The sequence below is a fragment of the Calypte anna genome, chromosome 6 (assembly GCF_003957555.1).
Source record: "Calypte anna isolate BGI_N300 chromosome 6, bCalAnn1_v1.p, whole genome shotgun sequence".
Classification (NCBI taxonomy): Eukaryota; Metazoa; Chordata; class Aves; order Apodiformes; family Trochilidae; genus Calypte; species Calypte anna.
Window position 1 is genome coordinate 13,494,514 of NC_044252.1, and position 23,734 is coordinate 13,518,247.

Sequence of the window (23,734 nt, forward strand, 5' to 3'; positions counted from 1 at the left end):
TTTTTTTTTCTTCCTCCCTCCTGCTACTTGGACTTTTACCTTTGCTCTCATCCTTCAGAAGAACACAGAAAAGGTTTTATCTGGAGTCTTCACCTCTCTCTACAAAGCCTGGGCACATAGGTCCTCCAAAGCTCAGGCCCTGTAGTAGGGAAGCCACAGATCATGTAACACACTTCAGGTCTTCTGCATGACAAAGCAAAGGCTCACACTCCTTACCTCTTCCTTTCTGGCTACGTTCTACCTACTGTCTTCAAAACTTCCAATATTTGCAGACAGCCTTATGATTTTTTTTTCTTAACAGCAGGATAATGCACGCCAGCTCTGTGCCCTCTTCCACCCTGATCCACAAACAAAGGAGTGAGACAGAAAAACAGCAGTTCCTCAGAACTCTCTGAAGAGCTGCAGGCTGAAAAACCCCTCCCCCATTTTCTGCTCCTTCCATTCTGAGATATAACATTTCATTAGCAATGTTTGATATTTACAGGTTGCTGTATATTCCAGCAATTATATTTCTTTTCCATGCTGCATCTGCAGCCTGTTAAGACTGCAAGCACGCAGCACTTGCACAGCCCTGAAAGACCCAAATGTGATTTTTCATGGCAATATTACTGCGAAATCTCTTCTCTTTCCACCTGCATACTCAGACACTTCAGTCCTCCTCACTCTGACACCTACACGACCGTGCAAGGAGACTTCCAAGGTCACACAGTCATCTGGCCCTCCCACTGCACCACATCAGGAATGAGCCTGTCCAGGTGAGCAACCTCCCTGTATTTATAGTAAATTAACCCAAACAGGGCCTCCCTTCAGCCCTGTTTCATTGCCCTGATGACCCAAGAGTGTGAACAACACCCAAAGTGTCCCACATTTCAACACAAGGTTCATCTTCTAAAAGGTCTTCATGACACATACACACAAAAAAAGTTAGAAAGCATATATCCATCAACATAACCCTATGCTATAAAATATAAATGAATAGTTGTCATGGTAACTGCTTCAGAGAGAAACACAGTCCCTCGCAAATGTTCAATGGCCAGAAGAAATCCTCACACACACACCTGCTCCTTTCCCTTCCTTACCATTATTGCTGAGCTTCACTCAAAGACCAGAGTCCACCTAATTCTACGTTTCACACCAGCAAATTTCAACAGGAAGCAAAGTGCCTTGTTTCTATCGCTGAAACCTATTCCAGTTTCTCCAAGTATCCTGAGAAATCCTGTTACTTTGGACGAATCTGTGAGCACCCTAATTGCCCTGCAAGGCAGCATTTCGAATTACTGTTTTTCATTAGTGATGTGCTTTGTAGCAGACCCTGCTGTGAGATAAAGTGGTGTTAGAGTGGCATTACTGGCTGGTGGAGTGATGGAGAGACACACGGGGCTGCAACACACTCCTCCAACTAACAGACACCAATATATCTTAGAAGCCTTTTTGCTAATACCAGGAGAAGAAAGGCAGAAAAACAAAGCACTGTGTATTCCTGGGCTACCACATGCAAACCCCCAGGTACCTGCCACTGACTGAATTACACATTTCAAACTAAAAATGGCAACTCTGGAGCTGATGTAAGCAGTACTGGGAACCTTTCGGGCCCTCCAGGGGGTACTGAGCAGTGTTACCATGACCTATGGAGGGCTGCAGAGATGTGACTGAAGCAGCAAGCAGGAAAAGTGAGTCCTCTACAAGAGGAAGTCCTGTGTAAGGACAGAGTGTTGCAGGAATAAAAAACACAGGATGAGAACACAGCCAGCAGCATTTACTGCAAAGATGGATAAAAGGTGACATCGTTGAGATGAGACACTGAAAGCATCTGCCTCTAACTGTGGTGTGTCCCTACACAAGGACGGGAACTAAAAACCAACAGAGGGAGCCAGACCACCACTGATAACAGCCCATGGTCCAGCACTCTCCATCCAGCCTCCATCTCAAGCTAATGTTTGTATGCCCCTGGATTCAGGGCTTTTTTTAGTAAAGGTGAGCCTTAATAAGGTACCTGCTGCTGGCTAATGGGGACAGACAATGGAGGCAGTGATATCCCCTCCTAGCCCTAAGAGGCTCATGGCATTGCTAATCCCTGGATCTGCTGGTCCATTTCAGTTGCATTTAACATCAGGTGGAAACCTGAGTGATAGAAAACTCCTATCATCAAAATAGGCTGCTGGGTGGAGACAAGGGACATGTATCAGAACTGCCAAGAAAGACAAGACTGCAAAGCCAGATCAGTTCTGCTCACAGAGACAACTGACATGCAAGTGACCAGGAACACTCAAGCAAGAACTCTGATTTCCCCAAACTGCAGATCATTCACATCCACAGCATGAAGATGTAGAAAACTAAATTTCTTCAGCTGTCCCATCTACAAGATTGTATTTTCCCCTTTAAAAGGCACAAGCAGAAGTGATGGACATGAAGGTAATAGCATCAGTCCACAAAACCCTGCTATGTGTATGCAATCAAGAGGAACTCTTATCTTTTGCCTAGAGATGTCCTCCCAGTACCCAGAGGACATGGCACTTTAATAACACCACTCCCTCTCCTCAGCCCAGCCCTCTGAGCTGACACACCACTTCTGCCAAACTAGAAGCACACTGAAATAAACCCAGAAACACACAGCTTTCACTTCATTCTGTTCCTCATTTCCCAGTGCCTAACCATTTCCTGCTGCTCAGCGTCAGGTCTGAAGGTAGGGAGGAGAAACTGTCAGCACAGAGTTTGATGGGGATGAAGGGAAGTGATTACATCTGCAGGACAGTGTGAGCTACCAAGGCATTTCTTGCTCAGCTCCAGTTATGACACCCATCTCCCTTCACTGTCAGTAACCAAAAGAAAAGTGAAATGGAAGCAGCAGCAGCACACTCGTGAACCCCTACCTGATTTCATAGTTATGTGGAAATTGTATAAAATGTAAAAAGGTCCACTCTATTATTTAGTGGCTTTCCAGCTAATATAAAAAAAACCAAACAAACCCACCAAAAAAACCCAACCCTCTTTCAAATTTTAAATATCCTCCCCCCTAGGAAAATCTCTAAGGAGAACAAAATATTTTACTAACAATTTACTAAGTAAGGTCTTCCACTTTCTAGAAGATTTCACCATAGCACTCAAGAATTTCACAGCATATCTGCCAACTTAAGTAAAAGGCCTGTTAAAAATACATTCCTAAGAAACAGAATAGAATAAGGTCTTTGAGGTAAACACCAAAAAGCTACCTTGACAAATGAAATGGCACTCTGCCAACGAGCTGCTGCTTGGCTTTAATTCTCACGTGGGTCCTTACCTTTGAGCATTTCTCTAACACTTCCTCCTTGAACTGCAGGAACTTCTCCTGGATGGTGGGCTGGTTGAGGGCAAAGGACAGGAAGTGTGTGAAGGGCTGCTTCTTACGGAAGCTCTCCAGGAGAACATCGATCCGCGTGCGGGCAGAGATGACGCCGCTGCGATGCTGCCCTGTGATCACTGCAAGGAAAGGAAACTGCATCTGTCTGGTTCCCCTGGAGCTACTGATGCCCACACAAAAAAAAAAACCCTAACTGAACTGATCATAATTTTACATTATATTTACCCATGCACTTTTAAAATATCAATATTGGGGGACACTGTGAAGGTAAGAATACTCCACCCAGATGATGTCGGGAGGTAATAAGAAAAACCTGCACAGCAGCACCTCTGCAGTGTTGGCTCTGGGCTCACTAAAGAAGCAACAGGAACTGAAACCCCCAACTGTGCGTGGAGAAATCTCCACTCAACTTAAAATGCCTGACATGACTATGCTTTCCTCTGTAAAGACAGAGGATGCCATCAAAAGTACCCTTCTGCTCTCAAGTCAGCCAGCTCTGAGTGCCTACAAAACAATAACTAAGAGTTTATCACTTCAGTGGCTCTTCAGATTTCTGGAGCACTATTTCAAGTTTCCATAAAGACAGTAAAAGTGAAAAAGAAAAGAAAACCTCTCAGAGATCAAGACAGCCTATATCATTTGTTCGTGCACTTCAAGGCACCAAGCAGAGAACACTTGAGCTTGAAAGGGAAGAACTGCCAGAAGCAAAAATTTTCTTGGCTTCCTATTATTACATGTTTTCAATATCTCTCAGCCTTCCTGATAGTCCTTCACAGCTCTCAGGAAGGAGTCAAGACCCACTTCTTGAGAAGTGCTGCCATGTCTCTCTGCAGCACCACGGGTGGATGTCCCCATCACTCACTCACTCACTCACTCACTCACTAACTCGCTCACTCACTCACTCACTCCTTACAGCTCTGTTACAAACATTAACTGTACACCCTGCTAATTATCACCAATTATCCATAAGAGGCACACTGGAGATCCACTCAAGCAGAAACCTGTGCAGGACAGCCCTTAGGAGCAATGCCTCTTTTCTTTTTAAGTCACTGGAAGTGATGAGAAGGAGCATATGGCATACAAAAGCCTGCTCTATTGGGATCAAGTAACACCAGAAAGGCAGCAATATCATCAAAAGGCTTCTCATATTAAAGCAGATATTGAAGTTTATTTCATGCATAAACATACAACAAAGTACCTCTTTTCTGGATGTATATTACAGTTTCTTATTAATGTAAATGGCAGTACATAAAACAAAGCATACTCAGGTCCAAATCTGTGATTCTCAAACCAGTCATTTAAGGACCAGAAGTGCTTTCAGAGAGACTATTCATAGCCTTAAAATACACTTTTTTGAGTTTTACTCCAAAAAACCCTTATACCACGTTATAAGGACTTACAGATAGGGGAAATAAACTCTGGAGAAAAGTGAAGTGATTTTTTCAAGGCCATAAAGTGAATCAATGCCACGTCAGGGGCAGGAATTAAAGGGAAAACACTTCCTGTCCCCACCACCACCTCTCAAATCGTGCCTGTGCATGAGCCAATGACAGAAGACCAATTTTATGCATGTTAAACTTACCAATTTCTCCTTCAATTCCAGGCTTGGGAATGCTGATGGAGGTTCGAGTCTCTGTTTCTAGCCTCTTCTTGGTTTCCCCTTTCTTCCCAATGATGTACCTGAAGGCAGAAAAGTGCCAGAGAGTCCCCCCCACAGTGCTGCTGGGCTGCTCCCCATCATGCAGCTCCAGCCAGCAGATGAGCCCTGCCACAGTGAGCCAGGCTCTGAGCTGGCTCCAGACTCAAGATATCCATGTCAGAGGGATGCACACACTCAGCTCCTTGGGCAGAACCAGGTCCAGGCACAGAGGCTTCTCCCAGGACTGTGCATGTGACCAGCCCAGGACCATGGGATGATGCTGAGCTGTGGCTCACAACTGCCTAAAGCTAAAATAAGTCAGGGGCTCCATTACAGCTCTGCCACTGCTTGCTCGTCAGTTGGGTTCTCTTTTTTCCCCCTCCTTTTCTGCTTTTTGTTTTTCCCACAGTAGCCATTTGCCAGCATCCAAATACAAAACCAGAACACTTTTCCTTCCCAGTATTTCAGTAAAAAATACTGAAATTACTGAAAATACCAGAATACTGAAATTTTTATTCAATCAATAAAACTGTCAAAAACATCCAGATAAAGCTTTGAACACTACAGGCTCCCCAGCAAACACCAGACTGGAGTCAATAGTCAGTTCCATGGTCAACAGTGTGTTTCCTCTCCAGGCTTTAACAAACTCTCCCTGCCAGGCTGCTCCCCCAAGTTCTTCCTCCCCTTCTACCACCCTCTCTGGAGCTTTCATGTTCAAGGGGAGAGATGCTCAAAAACTCCCCTGCCAGCAAGAAAGCACCACCTGCTGTCACTGTCACAGGGAAGTCAAGCACAGCACAACTGCACCAAGAAAGCACTGCCAATTTTCCCCTCCCAAATGCTAAAATCCACAACCACAAAACAGAATATGTTTCCGAGATCCAGCACTTAATCTGACCTCAAAAGATATATATTCTGCACTCAACTGCTTCCCAGCAGTGACTCAAATAAACCAGAAACATGCAGGCTCACTTGTATAATGGGCTGGGAACCTCCACTCTGCACTGGAAGCCTCTCTCAGTCTCTTCCACCACAAAGGCATCACAGGGTTCATCTGCACAGTCAGTGGGGCCTACATGAAAAAAACACCAGACCTTGTAAAAACCCTGTAGAGTCTGGCACTGCTTTATGTAGGACAAGAGTCTGACAGATACCATCTCCCAAGGTTAAATAAAGGAAGAAATGGACTCCTCTCTGTTGCAGCTCACTGCTTTTTATCTCACCCTACTACCAGCTCTGGAAAATACAATGACTGTTTCTATATGTGCTGAGATGGGGGGTGTAGGAAAGGTGTAGCTACAGCCCAGGTTACAGCTGGAAGTGGTGCAATGACCCACTGGGAATGGTCTCTTCTCCTGGCAGGGTGGAATCCCTTTCAGTGACCTAGGCAGGAATCTAGAGTCACAAAAGAATACCAATAAAAGCTGAGGATAGTTTTGGTTCAAAGGTTCCAGCAGAGCTTTGTATGAAACAGAACTTCTCACACCTTTGGCATGGAGGAAGAGCTGCACCTTCCACCCAGGGGCAGTCCAGTCAGGTCTGTGAGGACCAAACATGACCTCCAGAAAGCCATGTCATGGTTTCTACCTCCTCTCCAACACATGCAGGGATTAATTTAGGTGCCAAGCAGCTTGTTAAAGCTGTTGAACCAACTGAAAGGCAGGGTGGAACAGAGAAACAGGGCACGATGGCCACAACCTTTTCCACTTGAGAAATAACAGCTGAGCTTTTCTGTGCTCACAACTCATGCAGAACTACAACAAACATATGGACAAGATAAAATAAAACACATCAGAGCAGGAAGAATTTTGTGCCAAAAATAGGGAATGTCTTCCAAAAGCCACATTGTAAGAGGCCAGTTCTTCAAGGGACAAGCTTGCAAGGACAGAAGATCTTTAGTGAGCAGCTTCTATTCTTGCTTTATCTGCAAATAATCACCAAAAAGAAAAGCACTTCAGGAACGTGGGGGAAACAGAACTGTGGAGCTCACTTTTATTCCCTCTTTACTGGAGATCTCTCACAGCCAGTAAACAACTGAGAGTCATTTAGTTCATGTGACCTAAACTACACGAGGTCACAGGGATTCCATTCACTTGCTGGTCAGCGAGATCCTCAAGGACCAACACAAAGAATCTTCCTCCCTCTTGAACACCTCACTGCACTGCACAGGCAGGTCCTGCAGCACATGGAGACACCAGAGAGACCACCAAGAGCTCCCTCGTGTTGATGCCTTCACCTGTAGCACAGTCCTGCCTGGAGCAGCTCTCCTTACCTGCACAGAACTCCTCCTCCTCCTCCTCATGCTGGTTGTCCTGCTCCCGGATGAGATTCTTCCTGTACACTCGTCCCCCAATCCTTATCAGGGTGGGCCTCAGGACATCCATCCCACTCCTCCTCCTAAGGCAAAACAAGAGGCAGCTTTGTTAACTCAGGACAAGGAAAGGCAAATCCTGAGGTTTCCTCCTGGATAACGGGTGAGAGGCATCAGGGGAGCTCTGAGGGGCTCAGCAAAGAGCAAAGTCTGTACCTCCAAAAGAGCAGCAACTCCTCCTGCATGCAGGGGAGATCTCAGAAAGGAAATACTTTCTCAAGCCTTACATCACACATTTGAAGACTCATTTTAGGAGAAATTACAAGTACTCTTTGTCACCTTGTGAAGTACAACCAAGTAAAGCTGGGGAATTGAAGCAGTATTAGATATTTAATGAAGCATCATGGGGTTTGCCCGTGCAGTCAGCAACTGATCACCACTTTCCCTAATACTCACAGGTTTTCCCTAAAACTCAGGGCAGCCTCAGTCAGTGTGCTGTTCCAGCACCATACACAGCTCTCTGCAGTCTCACCTTGTTATTCTCCACTGCTTCAGAACAAAGAGACTTCAGCCTCTCACAAGGAATCCCCTACAAGACTGACCTCTCTCAAAACACCAGCCACCCTCCACTCTTCCCTCAAAGGCCTAAGGAGCTTGCCAAAAGCAAACCCAGTTCCCTAGATCTGCTGGGGAGGTGGGTGGGGAAGGGAAACAAAGTGCTCTGAGGGATGGTGTGAGTGGTTACACCTCCTGCCCTCCAGCTCAGAGCTCCCTGGGAAGCTGCAGGTGTATGCACATAAGTCTTGCAGGACCCTGAATTATTCCAAACTAAATAAGAAACACAGAGCATCAGGTTAAACTTTTTACAGTGAAAAGCATTTTATGGCATAAAAAGAAAGAACTGGCAGTCACCTGACAGACTTCACACCTTCAGTATTTAAATTTCTGTGTTCAATGATACTGTTAATGTTGGGTATCTCAGATTATCTTAATGTTGTTAACACAAAAATTTGTTACTCAGAAGATGTCTCCACAAAAAGCAAACAAAAGACATCTTTGTGAAGCTTCCCTGTCTGGTACAACAAAAACCACGAGGAAAAATGAAAAGCTTGCCTCTGAAAATTAATCTTTCCTGGGTGAATTTCATGGAGTGACATAAGGTTCTGATGGTTACTGCACTTCACCTCAATTGAAGCCCTCTGAAATTACTTCAAACCACCTCAACTTACGTTTAAATAAAACAGAAAGGCATTCCTGTTGTAGTTCAGGGAAGTGCAGATGTGCACTATGCACAGGGGAAATAATGAAAAAAACCCCAAACTGCTGTTGGGGCTTTGTTTGTTTCCACTCAGCCTTTTTTCTTTTTTAAATTGCAAAGCTGGTGTCACGATTTCTTGATACAGGACCTTTACACACTCGGTAGCAGCAGCACAAGAAATGCGTGACAGGGAGTCCGGCCTCTACCCGAAGAGCGCTGAGGTGAAACTGCGAGGCCCGCATCGCGATGCAGGATTAGGCCCAGGCTCCCGCGGGAGACGCTGGCCTCACCTTCACTGCCACCGGCCGCGCCGAGGGCCGAACCCTGTCCCGTAAGACACCGCTGTGTTTACAGCCCTGAGGAAGGCCCCGGGAGCGGCGAGCACCCCTCGGTCCCACCCGCGGCCCTGCCAGGCCCGGCAGAGCGCAGCCGTTGCCATGGGTAACCGCGGCCCCGCCGGAAGTTGGAAGAAGCCGAAGCCGCAGCCGCGAGCCCGGCCCAGCATGCACCGCGAGCGCGATCACGCGCGCCGCCTGCGCCAAGCCGTCCGCGAGACCAGGTAAGGGCCGGAGGGGCCGGAGCGGGGATGGGAGCGGGGAGGGGATCGCGGATGGGATGGGAGGGGAGCGGGGCGGGGCGGAGCGGGAGGGGAAGGGACACTCGGCGGAGCGGGAGCGGAGGAACCGGGGGAAAGAGGCTGGCGCCGGGGGGGGAAGGCCTCACTTACCGGGAAGCAGCTGGCTACGGAAGCCGGGGAGGAGCCATGGCAGGAGGGGCGGGGCCTGGGGCGGACAGAGCTGCGCATGCGCCTTGGTGCTCTCGAGGCAGCGGCCGTAGCGGGGGGTTATGAGGGCCAGGGGCACCGTTGCGCATGCGCAGTGCAGCAGCCGCTCCCCAGCTCGGGGTGGCGGTGCCGCCCGTCCCGGTGTTACGGGACCCGGCCTGGATGGTCGCCCCCTCCCTCTGTGCTTGCCTCAGCCTCTTTCAAAAGGCATCCTGCGTCTCTAGCTGCGTTGCCGCTGGGCTTGCGAGCCCCGGCCGGCACCATTTCAGCGTAAACCCTTCACGTCTCTTCCCCCAGGGGCGGGCGGGAGGCGCCGGGCACGTCCCGGTTCGTTGGGGGAGGTGCTGGTGCTGGTGCCGGTGCCATATCCAGGGTTTTATCCAGGCATTTCCCCTCACAGGCCGTAAGCCCCAGCCTGCTGTGAGCTGCAGCGCTGTTTTGTATCGTATCACAGTAAACAACCCTGAGCTTAACAGAGACAACTAACTGAACAAATCCTGGTGATTTGTTTTTGCCTTTTAAAACCCCATTTTCTCTGTTAAAGCCTTGGGTGCTTTCTAAAGGCCTAGCCTCAAGAATCTGGGTAAGTGTATCAAATAGGTAAAGTAATAGAAATTAATCACATGTGCGGGATAACTGGGAAATGCTTTATAAGTGGTTTGGAGGGAGCAGCAAGTGCTGTTGATTACAAGTTAAAAGGTTTTACTATCAGAGAGGTATGTGACGAGTTTTAAGTACTCCATCATGACAAACATACAGCAAATACCTCTTAAAGCCATGGCTGAGAAGAGGGTATGCAAGAGGCAACCAGGATTGTGGTATATAGACAGATGGACACTCAGCCATCATTTATTTAGGTCAAATTCAATGTTTTAAAAGCAAAAGCCCATCTGGAGTGATGCAGAGAGCAGTTGCTGTGAACACAGCGTGGCTTCAGCAGGATGCATTGCTGGAACTGGCAGTCCTGCAGGCTTCCAGGTTTTATGAGGCAGTAGGTCTTTTTCCATGTTTGTGCTCCTGGAAACAAGGCAAAGAAAAGGAAAAAAAAAAAAAAAATCTTTTTATGACCCTGGGGCGTGGGAAGAGTGCCAGGCAGCTGAAGGCCAGGGAATTCAGGCCAGTGGCCTGTGCCAGGTTATTTTTACACACGCTCCAGCTGAATTCCCAGGCCCCCTTGTCCAAGGGGTCAGACAGGGGTTACCTTCAGGTTCTGGGTGCCACCATGTGGTGTGACAGCTACATGCACCTGTCCCTCCCTGGGTGCTGGCAGCATCTCCCGTGTGAGCAGGGCAGCCCCGAGCCACCCAGCACTGCGAGGCCGAGAGGCCGTGGAGCAGGGGCGGCAGCTGAGAGCTGTGCTTGGTGGCTCTTCCTGCACCTCACCACCTTCCTCTGCCGTCAGATCCACGCATGGTTGCTGGCTTCGTGCCCTGGGAAACTCCCGAGACAACCTTCCTAATTCAGCTTTACTTCTTTTTTCTTCTTCCAGGCTGGGACGGGGTGAAATGGCAGCTTCTTCCTCATCCTCTTCAGCCGGCGGAGTCAGCGGCAGCTCTGTAACGGGGTCAGGGTTCAGTGTTTCAGACCTGGCACCCCCCCGAAAAGCCCTCTTCACATACCCCAAAGGAGCCGGGGAGATGCTGGAAGGTGATTGCTCCTGCACTTTTCCTTCCCTGCTCCTCCTGCTGTGCTGGCAGCCCCTGCAAGGGAGCTGCTGAGAGTGGCACCCAGCTGTGTTTTCAGACTTCAGCTGACAAAAGCTGGAGGGAGAAAAGAAGTGCCACAGTTCAGATACATCCCAAGGAGCCCCAGCTCTCCCACCATTTGTCCACAAGGAAGAGATTTTTCTGGCCATCACCTGTTTTTTAGCTCTATGAGAACACTTCAGACAAGGAGGGGATCTACTTGAAAGGGGTCATGATGGTGTTAATTGCTTATTGTTAGCTAATCCTTTGATGTCGGGCAGGAATTACTGTACAGATAGCTGAGGCAGGAGTATTTTTCTTGGCAAAACACATTCTGGGATTGGATTTGACTATCTTAGAACAGGAGGCAGCTTGTATCCCTGCTGGCCAGGAAATACAAGGCTTGCTTTTGCCCTTTACTGAAGTTAAAACCTCGCTGCAAAGGTCTCTGAGAGGATAAATCAGAACTAGACCTCTCTGTTAATCCTTCAGCCCTGAGCACGTTCTCCTTTTGGGCTCACTCTTGAGCATTTCTCCTGGGCCCCCTGGAGAGGGTCAGGGCTCTGATCCAGCACTGCATCTTGGTCAGTGTTGCCTGCAGGAGGACCCGGGCACATCGCTGCTGTCACCACTGCACGTCCCTGCGCTGGGTGGGGGAGGAAGTGCAGATCCTCCAGAGGACAGGGTTAAGCCAAGGTTTTTCTGTCTGCCTGCTCCTCTTAAACTTTCTGTGGCACCACACTGCTCATTTGACATGAGCCTGAAGTTCACTGGGGGAGCCCTGCAGCTCCAGTGGAGGCAGACAGGGCAGCACAGGGCAGCTGGGGACTGATCACTACTGCGTTCAAGGACTGTTTTTATTACACACCAGAGCCCATATGCCAGTCTATTGAAGTAATTATGACTAAAGGCTTGCTCATAGAACTTAACGAGGCCTCCAAACAAATTAAAATAATGAAACATTTTGTGTTAACAACAAGACAGACAACTGTTTCTCCCGAGAGAAGGGAGGAGCAAGGACAGCCAGGCTGGAGAGTCAGAGCTGGAGAGGGAAGGGTTTGTTTGGAAACAGTGTGGGGCAGCACCAACACAGCATTTAGCATCTTGCAAAAGGATGCTCTGATGCATGGCAAAACTCAAAATCTTCCCTCCTACATGGGGTTCAACTTGGGATGAGATTTTCCAGGCATCTTGTTTCTACCCTTAAGTCTTTGAAATTGCTTCTCTTCCTTGTCTTTACAGCATGGAGCTTTTACTTGACTTTGCTCCGGGCTGACCTGGCTATCTGTAACACAAAAGTTTGTCTTTCCTGGGTCACAGGAACAACTAAACACTGTCCCTGTCACATGAAGTTTTAGGTTAGCATTTAAATTTCTGAGATAAAAGGTGATAACCCATTCTTCTATCAGGCAAGTGCTAGTGAGGTGGCTGTACACCAGTTTCCTCTTCAAAACTTCCCACTAACTGATGGATTTTTATTGTTATTTTAACTATATTACTTGTTTTTAAATAAACCCTCAGGTTTTGAGGACTTTAATTTTTTAGAGAAAGGAGTATAATAGTGGCTGGAGAGCAGCCAGGCAGAAAGGGACCTGGGAGTCTGGATTGACAGGAAGCTGAACATGAGCCAACAGTGTGCCCAGGTAGCCAAGAAGGCCAATGGCATCCTGGCCTGGATCAGGAACAGTGTGGGCAGCAGGTCCAGGAAAGGGATTCTTCCTCTGTACTCAGCCCTGGTGAGGCCACACCTCGAGTACTGTGTCCAGTTCTGGGCCCCTCAGTTCAGGAAGGAGATTGAGGTGCTGGAGCAGGTCCGGAGAAGAGCAAGGAGGCTGTGAAGCGATCCAGCACAAGTCCTGTGAGGAAGGGCTGAGGGAGCTGGGGGTGTTCAGGCTGGAGAAGAGGAGGCTCAGAGGAGACCTCATCACTCTCTACAGCTCCCTGAAAGGAGGTTGGAGCCGGGGGGGGTTGGTCTCTTCTCCCAGGCAGCCATCAGTAAGACAAGAGGGCATGGACTTAAGCTCTGCCAGGGGAGGTTTGGGTTGAATATTGGGGAGAAATTCTTTACAGAGAGGGTGATCAGGCATTGGAATGGGCTGTCCAGGGAGGTGCTGGATTCTCTGTCCCTGGAGGTTTTAAAGGAGAGACTGAATGTGGCACTCAGTGCCATAGTCTGGGAACCACAGCAGAAGTGGGGTAAGATGATCTCAGAGGTCCTTTCCAACCTGGCTGATTCTGTGATTCTGTAATCTGTGCACACAGATAAATCCAGATGGATGTAATAATACTGCCTTAGCTTACCTTCTATTTAAAATGGACTAAAATTGCTTGGCAAGGCAATGTGACTGGGTATCAGCTGGGATGTCTCCCAGGTAGCATGGCCATTCCTGGTGGCACTGGGAGCCAGCTGAAGCCCTACTCAAGATTTGAGCACACAGTTCAAAAACCCAAGTGCTGGGTGCAGGGGTGAGTGTCAGAATGAGACATGTGGAGAAACCCACACCTCAACTGTAAAAATACAAGGTCAGTGACACTCAGTTAAGGCTGCTCAGTCTTAAAACTCAGATTAAACCCCCTTCATTTTTCTGTTTACAGATGGCTCTGAAAGATTCCTTTGTGAGTCTGTCTTCAGCTATCAGGTGGCTTCTACATTAAAGCAAGTGAAACATGGTAAGCACTGCGTGTTGAAGGGGGAAGATGGCAGGGCAGCACAGAGAAAAAGCTGACATGTTCCCGGGTGCCAACCACAATAAAAAAAAGAGGTGCCTTTTAAGTTGGCGAATTCACGCTAAGTCAGGCCACCATCAGAGTCCTATTGCAAGCCCTATGCAAAGCACCAGGAACCCACACAGCCTGGGTGGGAACAGACTGCACCTTCTGAAGCTTGTTTTTCCATCCCTGTGTGCTGTGCGCTGCCCTCACCAGAGGTGAGGCCAGGAGAGGAGGTTACAGGCAGGAAACGCCCACGCTCTGATCTTGGCCCAGCAATGACTGGCTCTCTGGCCTCAAGCAGAGACACTTGATTCCACCTTTGTTTCTCTGCTGAGCCCTGGTGACACTGGCAGGGTCAAGCCAAGTCTCCAGAGGTGCTCAGGAGATGGACATGCAGGTGCGTGGCACAGAGTGCTGACTGCTCCCTGCCTCCCCAGGAAAGAGCCTTGCATCTTGTTTGAACTTCTGCTTCCCTCCCGGGGCCTTCCCCTGCCTCCCAGGTGCCTGGAGCTGAACAATGGGCTTGACTGCACAGTAGCTTGTGTGTGCTCTCCAGACACTGGGCAGAGCTCAGCACCAGATCCTTTCTGCTGCTTGAGGGTCACATCCTTTCTGGTCCCCACCTCTCGTCAGCTAGAATGGCTGCTTCCATGTGTTGTCTCAGACCAGAGAGGTTTCCTGTTGTCAGTCAGTGAGGGTTGGCAGGAGGAGGTCTGGGGGCATGCAGCAGCTTGCAGGGCTGTTATCCTCTATTTCTGAACCGAAAAGCAAAGCTGAATTTCAGAACCATTGTTTCCACAGCTAGTGGGACTGGAGCAGCCAGTGTTTGCTGCACGGATTGGCACCCTGATCAGCAACAGATGTTTAAGCTGGTTTATGGAGCACAAGTTACCTCCCTGTAAGAAAGGGAGAAAGCTGGAAAAAAAAAATTGAGGTCGTCAGTTTTTGGCTTGTTTGTTTAACAGTTCCCAAAAGCACTCCGTTGCAGGAGGTGGAGTGAGAACAGTCCCTCTCTTTAAAAGCACCCACTGCTCCAGTCAGCATAAATCTTGCACGTTTTATGTCCCACCTCTTGCAGTAAATCAGCTCATACTGGGTTTTAAGAAGCAGCTGCACTGTTGAACTTCTGGTGGAGCCAAGGGCTGTTCCCATCTCTCTACCACCCCAGCTAGTTTAATTGAAAAAGGAGCCTGCCTGCCCAACACACCACTTTTCAGTAAAGCTGAGGGGAACAAGTAGTCCTGGGAGTCCCCAGGGAGGCCACCCATCTCTCAGAGGAAACCTTGGTGTCCTTAGCCTGCTCAGATCACAAGAGCCTTTCTGCTCCAGCCAGGTCCTTGAAGGACCTTTGTGAAAATCAAGCTCAAGCTGCGCCCAGCAGTACCGTGGGCTGACCGAGCTCGCTCTGAATTTCTCTGTTCTTCTGCACTATAAATATTTATGCTAAAGAAATGAGTTTCATCCTGTTTTCACCCCCTTACATTAATCAGCCTCATGCTTCCCTGTTAGGACTTGAATTTACACAGCACGGGCAGGGATGGGTAAATACTCATTCAGCACTGGATGAGGTGGAAAAGCCTGTCCCTGCTTTCTCCTGAGATCTGGTGAGGTCTTGCCATTTGCACAGGGCATCGTGTGGAGTGGGCTTATATTCAAATCAGCACAGTGGGTTTTATTCTACTCTGTTCCCTGTTGACAGCTGGGAATTTGCATGTAATTGAAAGGTTTAATTGCGCTGTCATTGCAAACCACACAGTTACCTTTGAACTTCTCACAGATCAACAAGTCACACGGATGGAAAAACTAGCTGGTCTGGTGGAAGAGCTGGAGGCAGACGAGTGGAGGTACAAGCCCATCGAGCAGCTCCTGGGATTCACTCCCTCCTCAGGCTGAGCATGTCTGGATTGCTGCTGTCAGGGAGCAGAAGAAAAACATTTCTGGCCTGGTTTCAAAACATCCCCCCCATTTATCAGGATGCTGACAGCTGTACCTGCAGGAGTGGGCCTTTTTGGGTATTTTGTTGTTTTTTTCCTAAGTAAAGCTGCCAGTAAGTGGAAATGACAGGATTTTTAAAATCACCTGTGGCGTTACAGTTGGCAGGGCTGGGTTTCTGTAAGGTAGGATCAGTTTTACAGAACTCTGAGAATCACCTTTTTGTGAGGTGGGAAGTGGGAAGGTGGGAAGGTGGGAAGACTTAAGAGTGTGGTGATGGGGAGAGCAGCCCAGTAACTCAGCCTGGCCTGTCTGGCACATTGCTGGAGGACTGGGCAGTGGGAGAACAGAGGCACAATGATCTGCCAAAAATTCTTGTCAGCCCTGACACCTGTTTTGAGGGATGAACAGAATGAGGACTGTCCCCAGTCAGTTTGTGGGGTCATAGGGTGACCCTTTCTCCAGGGGTACCTTGTGTATTGCTGAAGTTGTTTTCTCTCCGTTGCTGTTCCTCTTGTGTCACCACAGCAAGTGCTGGTAGAGCACTGTTCTCTAATGCAGAAGCTTTATCATTAATATCCTGAAACTTTTTTTCCTCTTTGCTATGTATTAGATTGCTCCATGATAATAAAATTTGTCTTTGAAACATTTTATCTTTGCACAGCTTGGTGTGAGGAGGTCTGAGGAAAGAAAAGAAACAGCTGCTCAGTCTGTAACAGGAGGTTTAATGAGATTAGAGGCAGCTTGGCTGTTAATGATGGTCAACTTCAGTTCAGTTTCACAAAACCCTCCAAGAGGAACGAAACCACACTTGTTTTATGCTCAAAAGTAGATTGGATTAAATCAGATTTTAATCCTGTTTTAACTCTGCCAGCAGAAAACCCTTCTTTAAATCCATCCATTTTAATTATCTTGGTTTTCTAGGAAACTGGATTGCTATTTTCTGCCCTACCATTTTAATGTGTTCCTGTTGCATTGCTCAGAGCCTCAACGCCCTGGTTTTGCTACCCAGTAGGACGATTAGCTCTGCACAGTTATACAACTTGTGGCTCCAGACCCCTATTTCTTCCATTTTGAACATCTTATTTATGAGGTGATTTTATTTTTACTCACTGTTTCAGTTCAGCCACATCTGGATCGAAACAGATTAATTTGAATTCATCTCCATCTCAGTTACATCACCATCAGTTTGCTTTCTCTAAAACTAAAAGGTATGTAGACACCTTCTGCATTTGTTTCTAACTAGTACCAGAGTCAGCTTTTTGTGATCCAGAGCCACAAGCCACCCAAAAGCCAGCCCTAGTCTGCAGATGCAGCCCCAGTTCCAGCTCCATGCCCCTGGAAATTTACCATACCATTTCTGAAACAGTGTTAGGGGTGTTCTCACCTAAGACTCAGCTGTGTCCCACACTGCCTCCTCTGGCCCAGAAAGTCTCCCCCACTCCTGGAGAGCTGCCAGCCCCGGCTTTGTGGAGCCTCCTGCACAGCAACCGAGTCCTTGGCCGCTATCACAATGGTGGTTGGTGTTAAACCCCCCTCCCAGATGGGGTGATTCTGAGAATAAGGGAGCATTTCAATCCTCAACTTTTTTTGTTGGTTTAGATCATCATATTTTTAACCTGGTGTACTCCAGTTTGACGAAACTTGCCAAAAATACCCCCATATCAAGAAGTTTCAGAATGGCTCTGTGCAGGGCAGCAGCACTCCCTGACTACCCCTCTCACTCGCCCCCCTGTCCCACCCACTCGCCAGCCCTACAGTGGGGCCACAACGCCACTGCCTGCAGTAGCAGCCTTTCCCTTTTGCTGCTCCAAGTGAAACTTTCCACTCCAGGAGCCCTCTGGGGAGCGCTGGGGGATGGGCGCCTGCGGCTTTCCCAGTGGGATACAGAGCACGAGCATCCCCACAGCTCCCCGCAAGCCCGAGGGTCCAAAACACTGCGGGGCTGAGATTTCCCCGGGTAACACGTACCCCTCCCCCGCTCCCCTGTCATGTGCCTTGTTTTCCAGGAGCAGGGAATAGCCCGGGCCGTGCTGTACATGGCTTGCTTCTATGTGTGCCCAGCACCAAAATAGACACATGTGCGAGACCCATGGAGAGGAAGTGAAAAGTTCAGCCCGTACAGTACTACGAATGCAAAAACATGTTGTTGGCCGCTCCCTCCTCCAGCTCAGTAAACACTTTATGTAAGGAGCAAACCAGAGGGTGAAACAAAAAAAAAACAAAAAAACACATCTTCTCAACACAGCTTTTAACTCTGGAAACTCCCCAGCTGTCCCGTTTGTGCTCTGTGGGGCAGAGCAGGATTCCTCCTGCGGGGTTTGAAGCACCGTACCCCCCCATCCCAGGGGGGGCTCTGCAGCAACGCTGGGGGCTTGGGCGCTGTTGGGAGGCTGCAGCTGGGAGGGAAGGGACAGGGGGAAGGGAGCCTGTCAGCCGGGAGCAAAAGTTGACGCAGGGAGGGGAGGGAAAATAAGAAGTTAAAAAAAAAAAAAAAAAAGCTGAACAAAGAGTCCTGTTCAGGGCTGCTGGTTGGTTTTCCTGTGGGTGCTTGCGGCAGAACGTTATGTACCGGCACAGGCCCCGCTCGCACCTCCCCTCCCTGGCTCTTCGCCCTGCTGGCTGTCTCCCCAGCACCGGGGATGGTGCCAAGGCATGCACTTACCATGCTGCCCAGCCAAAACACCCGGTGAGGGAAGGCCTCTCCCGCCACCGAGGATGCAGGGCAGCACCCTGGCGGCCTCCCAAAAACACCGGCTCCCAGCTTTTCTTCAGCGGGGCAAACGCATCCGTGGGGAGATGGATTTCACATCCCCTCCCTTCAAATGGCAAGATGCCAGCCCGGCATTTGGCATCCCATCTGCCAAAACCTGTCCACAATCATCCTTAGATGCATGTTCCTCGTTTCTCTGCCCGACTCCCTGCCTGCAGCTGCTTGTCCTGGGGGCAAAAGACGGGCCCCGAAGTTTGGCTGCAGTGCAGACCGGCCCGACCGGCGGCACGTCGGGACCTGCCATGGTGTCCCAGACAGCTCACAGCCCTCAGCTCCTGTGCTAGAGCTGGCCACAGGCTTGGAGTGTGGGGTCACCCCTCATGTCCCCATCACCCCCGGCCACGGGGCCAGAGGGGGTGCAAAGGACATCCACGACACCCCAAAAAGCACAGCCTGCGTCTAGCCCTTCTGTTACATTCTTCATGAGATTACTTGGCCACAGAGGATCACACCATCTTCTGTGCCAACCCTGGCCGGCGATCATGTTTTGAGATGACATGTAAATCTACCTAAAAGTGGCTTTTGGGGCCACAGACACACTGGGAAGTAATGAAAGGACAGGGACTGTGCCGTGCGCCACAGCAGCCACCCCATGGGGCAAGGAATTTCTCCCCCCGGCACACACGGGGCAGGGCTTGCAGGGACGTGCGCTGAAGCACTCACCAAGCCCCCCGTAATACATCTCCTCCCTTCCTCCTCCTCCTCCCCAGCCCCATCCCCCCTCCGCAGCTCTGCAAAACCGCTGAGCTCAGCAAATCCCAGGCAGGGGCCCAGCCAGGACCCTCCCCAACGCCAGCCGCCCCCGCCAGCTCCTGCTTAACCCTTTGCAAAGCCGGTGGAGGCTGGAAATCGGAGGGATCAAGCAAATCCCATCAGGGGGTGTCCCACGAGGTGCAGCTGGCCAGGAACAGGCTGTCCAGAACATTTCATCCATCATCCAGAGCCACCGCTCTGCTCTCCTCAGAAAGGATGGTGGTTCAGAGGGACAGACACGCTGCTCAGCCACAAAAATCAGGCTGGATTTACACCACAGCATTACCCAGGGAGGGGAAGCACAGGCACAACTAAGTCTGTAGTTAAAATTAGGCTTTCTAGTCCCAAACCGTTTCCAGAGGCTCTGCTGCAGCAGAGCAGCCTGGAGGCCGCGGTTGCCCTTAGGAAGGAAAACAAGCTCCCAGCCCCACACCATAGGATTATCTTATTTCAGGGAACAAAAATGATATTTCACTTTAAATCTTGCCGCCCCACCAGAGGCTGCTTGCTCCTCTGCCTACCAGGCGATGTTATGGCAAAGAAAGAAAAATATTTATGCTCAGCTTCAGGATTGAAGCTTATTTTTAGCAAGGTGCCTCCCCTGTGGTCTTTTACCTCTTTTTCATTTATTTGCCCGTTTCCCCCTGTTTTGACCCCAAAGCCAACAGTTCCTCATCTGTTTTCAGCTTCACCCAGCAAACATTTGTAGCAATGACTTGGTGGTTGTGGGGAATAAAAAACCCCACAAGCTAAATTTTGTTAAAAACAGAATACCAAGCATCATCCAAATGTTTCTGAGCCCGTGTACGTATAGAATTTGCTGTATTACCCAGACAGCACACAAATATCAAGAGTATATTTTTAATAAATAGAGTTGAGGTCTGTTCATTTTTTTTGTCCTGAAAAGCAGATCAATGGCCCTGTGTGCCACGGGTGCAAGCCAGGGCTTGTTCTCAGCTCTCCACATATCCCCACCACTTCCTGGGTTGCCAGCCACCCCCCAGCTTGGACCTCTACTCCCAAAACAGTGAGATTCAAGCCCCCCTTCTCCTTCATTCTCTGAAAAACAACTTCCTGACTGCCATGACTGCTTGTGGGGTGTCTGTACCCTCTGCACCCACTGCCCCACAGCTCTTGGGTGGGATAATTTATCCCTGTCCCCTCCATGGTGGAGGTGACTGGCAATGCTGGCATAGGGGGCCTGTCCCCCTCTCTCCCTGCTGGCGTCTGCCCTCTGATGTGTTTACACCACCAGGCTGTTATCAATCTCTGCTCAGGAAGGACAGTACCCAAGATAGCTCCCAGAACTCTTCAGAGTGTGCTCAGCTCCTCCGATAAAGCCACAGGCAGAGCGGTGGGAGGACAAACAAAGCTCTTTATCACCAATTAATTGGGCCTTCGGCTCCCCACACTCCTCAGGTTCTGGCTTCAGAAAGGTCACGTACACAGGGACAGGCACACATGGACCCACGGGGGGACACACTTCCAGATCTGAGAGCTCAGACGAGGACGGTGTCTTGCTCCTGTTTCCTGGGACCACTGGGTGAGGCAGATGGGGGTTACCAGAAGCCTGGCACTAGACAAAACGCCCCTGTCCCAGGCTGGCCATGGCCCAGTTTTTAACGTATTTCACTTCAACAGCCTCAGTTTTCTTAAGAAACCCAGACAATGCTGGCTAATGGGACACTGGCACCCTGATCATCCACTGCAACTTGGGCTTTGGGTTTGGCTTAAAAAACAAAGCTGAGCAGCAGCAAACCTGAGTCACCCACGTCCCATACCTGGGCTGCCCCCAGCCGCTCCCAGCAGGATCAGGCCCTGCCAGTGCTCACCACACAAACACTGCCTGAAAGACCAAGGTTATCAGTGGGTACGTTAAGAACAAGATGTAATAAAAATGCTCACAGCTCTGTCACCTGCTGTCTGGTTTTGTGCCAGCGAGGCCCATTTCACCACACAGAGATGAGTGGGGCAACAACGGGGAGAGGGCACAAAGTGACCTCAGCACGTCCCCCATGCTGCTACTGTCTCCACCAGGATGCGTCTGAGGCCAAATGGCAAGGCCTGAACGGCAAGGCCCTGGGAGGGCCTGCAGTGAGGCCCACGCCCAAGCCAGGCCCTGAGGGGCTCCCCAGGGTGAGACCTTGGACCTGAGTGGGCGAGGCCCAGGTCCTGAGTTGAGGACAAGGGTTGGGGCCCGTGTCCTGAGGGGCGTATGCAGACCTGAGGTGGTGCCCGAGATGTGACCCTGGCCCCGGGGAGGCAGGGGCGATGCCCAGTCCTGAGCTGCTGGCAGGCGGCCGGGGAAGCCCAGCGGGAGGGGCTGAGGCCCAACCGGGCCCTCCTGATGCAACACCCGGCGCCTTTTGCAGGGACCGGTCCGGATGGTGGCCGAGCCGAGCGCAGGCGAGAGGTGCCGAGAGGAGCCGAGGGGTGCCGAGGGGTGCCGAGGGGTATCTAGGGGTATCGAGGGGTGCCGAGCCGGGAGAGCGGGGCAGTGGGCGGGGCCTCCTGCTGTCGCCGGGCAGGAGAGACGCCGCGGACGTGCCCCGCGTTCCCATTGGTGAGTTCTGGCCTGAGGGGCGTGGCCTTCCGCAGCGCCTCTATATAAGACGGTGAGCTGAGAGGAGTTGGGTCAGAGCAGGCGGCGGAGGCGGTGCTGGTGTCTGTGTTATGCCGGGGCTGTTGGAGATGCTGGCGGGCAGCGAGCGGGGCCGCCTGGAAACGTCCGACTGCGAGTCACTGGGCAGCGCCTCCGGCTCGGAGGGAGGTGAGTCTGGATCCCGGGTGTTCCTGAGCGATCCTTCTCTGAATGACCCGAGGTCCGTCTCAGAGGCGAGGGTGGTCCTTGAGGCACTGGGAGGTGGCTGCTGGCCCCTGGGGGGGGGGTGGGTGGGGTGTTCCGCCCTAAGCCCCTGTGCCCCAGTTACACCTCCAAACCCCTGAGCTCCGTGTCCCCTCCATACCCATGGGTCCCACCCCTCCCTATGCCCCCAGTGCTGACTGGTCTCTTGTCTTCTCTGCAGAAGCTGAGTTTGCCGAGGGGGTCTCCCTGCCAGACCTGGACCTGCTGCACGACCCCGAGGATGAGCTGCTGTGCGCCAACGTGATGGATGTGGTGCAGGCAACGCTGGGCAGAGCCCCCCTGGGTGCCAAGCGCTGCTCCCGGCTCCTCATGCCCCCCCAGCTCCTGGCACAGGTGAGGACGGAGCTGCTGCGCCTGGCCTGCAGTGAGCCCTGTGGGCTGCGTGGGGCCCTCCTCGACCTCTGTGTGGAGCACGGCAAGGCCTGCTACGACGTGGGGCACATCACTGTGGACCCTGCCGTAGTGCCCACCTTCCAGCTCACCCTGGTGCTTCGGCTGGATTCCCGCCTCTGGCCCAAGATCCAGGGACTCTTCACCTCAGGGCCGGTGTTCACACCGCTGAAGCTGAGCACGGGCTTCAGGGTCATCAAGAAGAAGCTCTACAGCTCGGAGCAGCTGTTGATCGAGGAGTGCTGATGGGCCGGGCCGGAGAAGCGCTTGACCCAAGTGCTTTGGAAGAGGCAGTTATAGCACGGCCGCTGCCAGCAGCCACTGTAGTTTAGAATTAGGCTGGAGTAGGGCTGTAGGTGGAAGCAGTTTGGGCAGACGGAGGTCCCTGAGGGGCACCTCTCTGTGCTGGGGTGTCCCTGATGCAGACTGGACTGGGACCCAGGCAGGTCGCTTCACACTGTTGACAAATGTGGGATGATCGGCGGCGACTGCGCTCCTGGATGCAGCAGCGGGGCTGCTGATGGTCTCCTGTTGGCTGATTAATTGTGGAATTTTTCGTAACAAGGATTGTAATCAATGGGGTTTCTGGGGGGTGGGGGTGGGTAGGAATGAGTGAGGGCTGGGTGGTAGGTCTGGATCAAAGACAAACCCCACCTGGGCAGCTCTGTGCTGGCTCCCAGTGAGGCAAGAGGGGGGATGATTCAAAATTGCATCATGTCTTTGATCACAAGAGGAGAGAGTGGTGGGAGAGGGCAGGACCCCTCACTGGGACACGCTGTGGGCGCTTCATTGGTTACAGTTTACACTCATACACTTGATGTTCAAGTACAAGACTTCCTATGCAATCATGTCAGGGTGGTATTTTTTACTTTTCTAATAAAAGCTGTCTTAATTGTGATAACCTACTGTCTCCCTGGCGTCACTTGGGGCTGGAGAGGGATGATGCAATTGCTGCCAGCTGGTCTGCAATCCCTGTTGGCATCCCGGGGAAGCCTTTCCCTGGCAGGGCAGCCTCTGGTGGGAGCTGAAGCTTTTGGAATGGGGGGCAATCCCACTCATAATTGCAGGCCATGGGACTGTGAGTCAGGGGGAGTGAGTCAGATCCCTGACCCTGGGGAGGAGCACCTGGGCACCCTGGCAAAGGGCTGCTCCTTCTCTCCTATGGCAGCCCTTGGGACCCTCAGGGAGGATTTTGAGTAGAAAACTGAAAGAATTGGCTAAAACCATGAGGAAGGGAGGCAGAGGGTCACACCTGCCAGGAGAGAGCATTCCCCAGCTCCAAGCATGCTGGGCA

The 23,734-nt window shown here is 50.8% G+C and overlaps 3 protein-coding genes across 7 annotated transcripts in view; 2 read left to right on the plus strand and 1 right to left on the minus strand.

Annotated features, from left to right (window-relative positions):
• The window catches only part of ASCC1 (activating signal cointegrator 1 complex subunit 1), a 34,859-nt gene extending 25,531 nt beyond the window's left edge, over positions 1–9,328 (minus strand). For 2 of the 3 annotated variants that reach the window (XM_030452767.1, XM_030452769.1), the window contains exons 1-5: positions 9,273–9,328; positions 7,249–7,373; positions 5,949–6,048; positions 4,920–5,017; positions 3,278–3,456 (exon numbers count right to left, since the gene is read on the minus strand). In XM_030452767.1, the coding sequence (XP_030308627.1) occupies positions 3,278–3,456; positions 4,920–5,017; positions 5,949–6,048; positions 7,249–7,360 (489 nt within the window). In that variant the 5' untranslated portion in view covers positions 7,361–7,373; positions 9,273–9,328. Of the gene's footprint in view, positions 1–3,277; positions 3,457–4,919; positions 5,018–5,948; positions 6,049–7,248; positions 7,374–8,693; positions 8,894–9,272 lie in introns of those variants that run through there. The other variant, XM_030452768.1, reaches the window with a different exon arrangement.
• On the plus strand, positions 8,944–15,889 carry ANAPC16 (anaphase promoting complex subunit 16). Of its 3 annotated transcripts, XM_030452774.1 has the most exons (5): positions 9,044–9,104; positions 9,730–9,912; positions 10,819–10,976; positions 13,610–13,684; positions 15,504–15,889. In XM_030452774.1, the coding sequence occupies exons 3-5, from the start codon at positions 10,835–10,837 to the stop codon at positions 15,617–15,619; spliced, it is 333 nt and encodes a 110-aa protein (XP_030308634.1). In that variant the 5' UTR covers positions 9,044–9,104; positions 9,730–9,912; positions 10,819–10,834; the 3' UTR covers positions 15,620–15,889. The 3 variants fall into 3 exon arrangements, with proteins under 3 accessions (XP_008495891.2, XP_030308634.1, XP_030308633.1); XM_008497669.2 differs by lacking the exon at positions 9,730–9,912 and having other exon boundaries at positions 8,944–9,104; XM_030452773.1 differs by lacking the exon at positions 9,044–9,104 and having other exon boundaries at positions 9,457–9,912.
• Positions 15,890–21,827: 5,938 nt separating this feature from the next.
• On the plus strand, positions 21,828–23,341 carry DDIT4 (DNA damage inducible transcript 4). Its single transcript, XM_030452770.1, has 2 exons — positions 21,828–21,954; positions 22,211–23,341. Exons 1-2 carry the CDS (start codon positions 21,858–21,860, stop codon positions 22,684–22,686), a joined length of 573 nt encoding a protein of 190 aa, XP_030308630.1. The 5' UTR covers positions 21,828–21,857; the 3' UTR covers positions 22,687–23,341.
• The last annotated feature ends 393 nt before the right edge of the window (positions 23,342–23,734 follow it).

What these genes read in the sequence shown, in the direction of transcription:
- ANAPC16 (XM_008497669.2), top strand. Translation starts at nt 8,983, where the DNA reads ATGGGTAACCGCGGCCCCGCCGGAAGTTGGAAGAAGCCGAAGCCGCAG. An exon ending in CAAGCCGTCCGCGAGACCAG is followed by an intron (nt 9,105 to 10,818) that starts GTAAGGGCCGGA and finishes TTCTTCTTCCAG; the next exon opens with GCTGGGACGGGGTGAAATGG. An exon ending in AGCCGGGGAGATGCTGGAAG is followed by an intron (nt 10,977 to 13,609) that starts GTGATTGCTCCT and finishes TTCTGTTTACAG; the next exon opens with ATGGCTCTGAAAGATTCCTT.
- DDIT4 (XM_030452770.1), top strand. Translation starts at nt 21,858, where the DNA reads ATGCCGGGGCTGTTGGAGATGCTGGCGGGCAGCGAGCGGGGCCGCCTG. An exon ending in CGCCTCCGGCTCGGAGGGAG is followed by an intron (nt 21,955 to 22,210) that starts GTGAGTCTGGAT and finishes TCTTCTCTGCAG; the next exon opens with AAGCTGAGTTTGCCGAGGGG.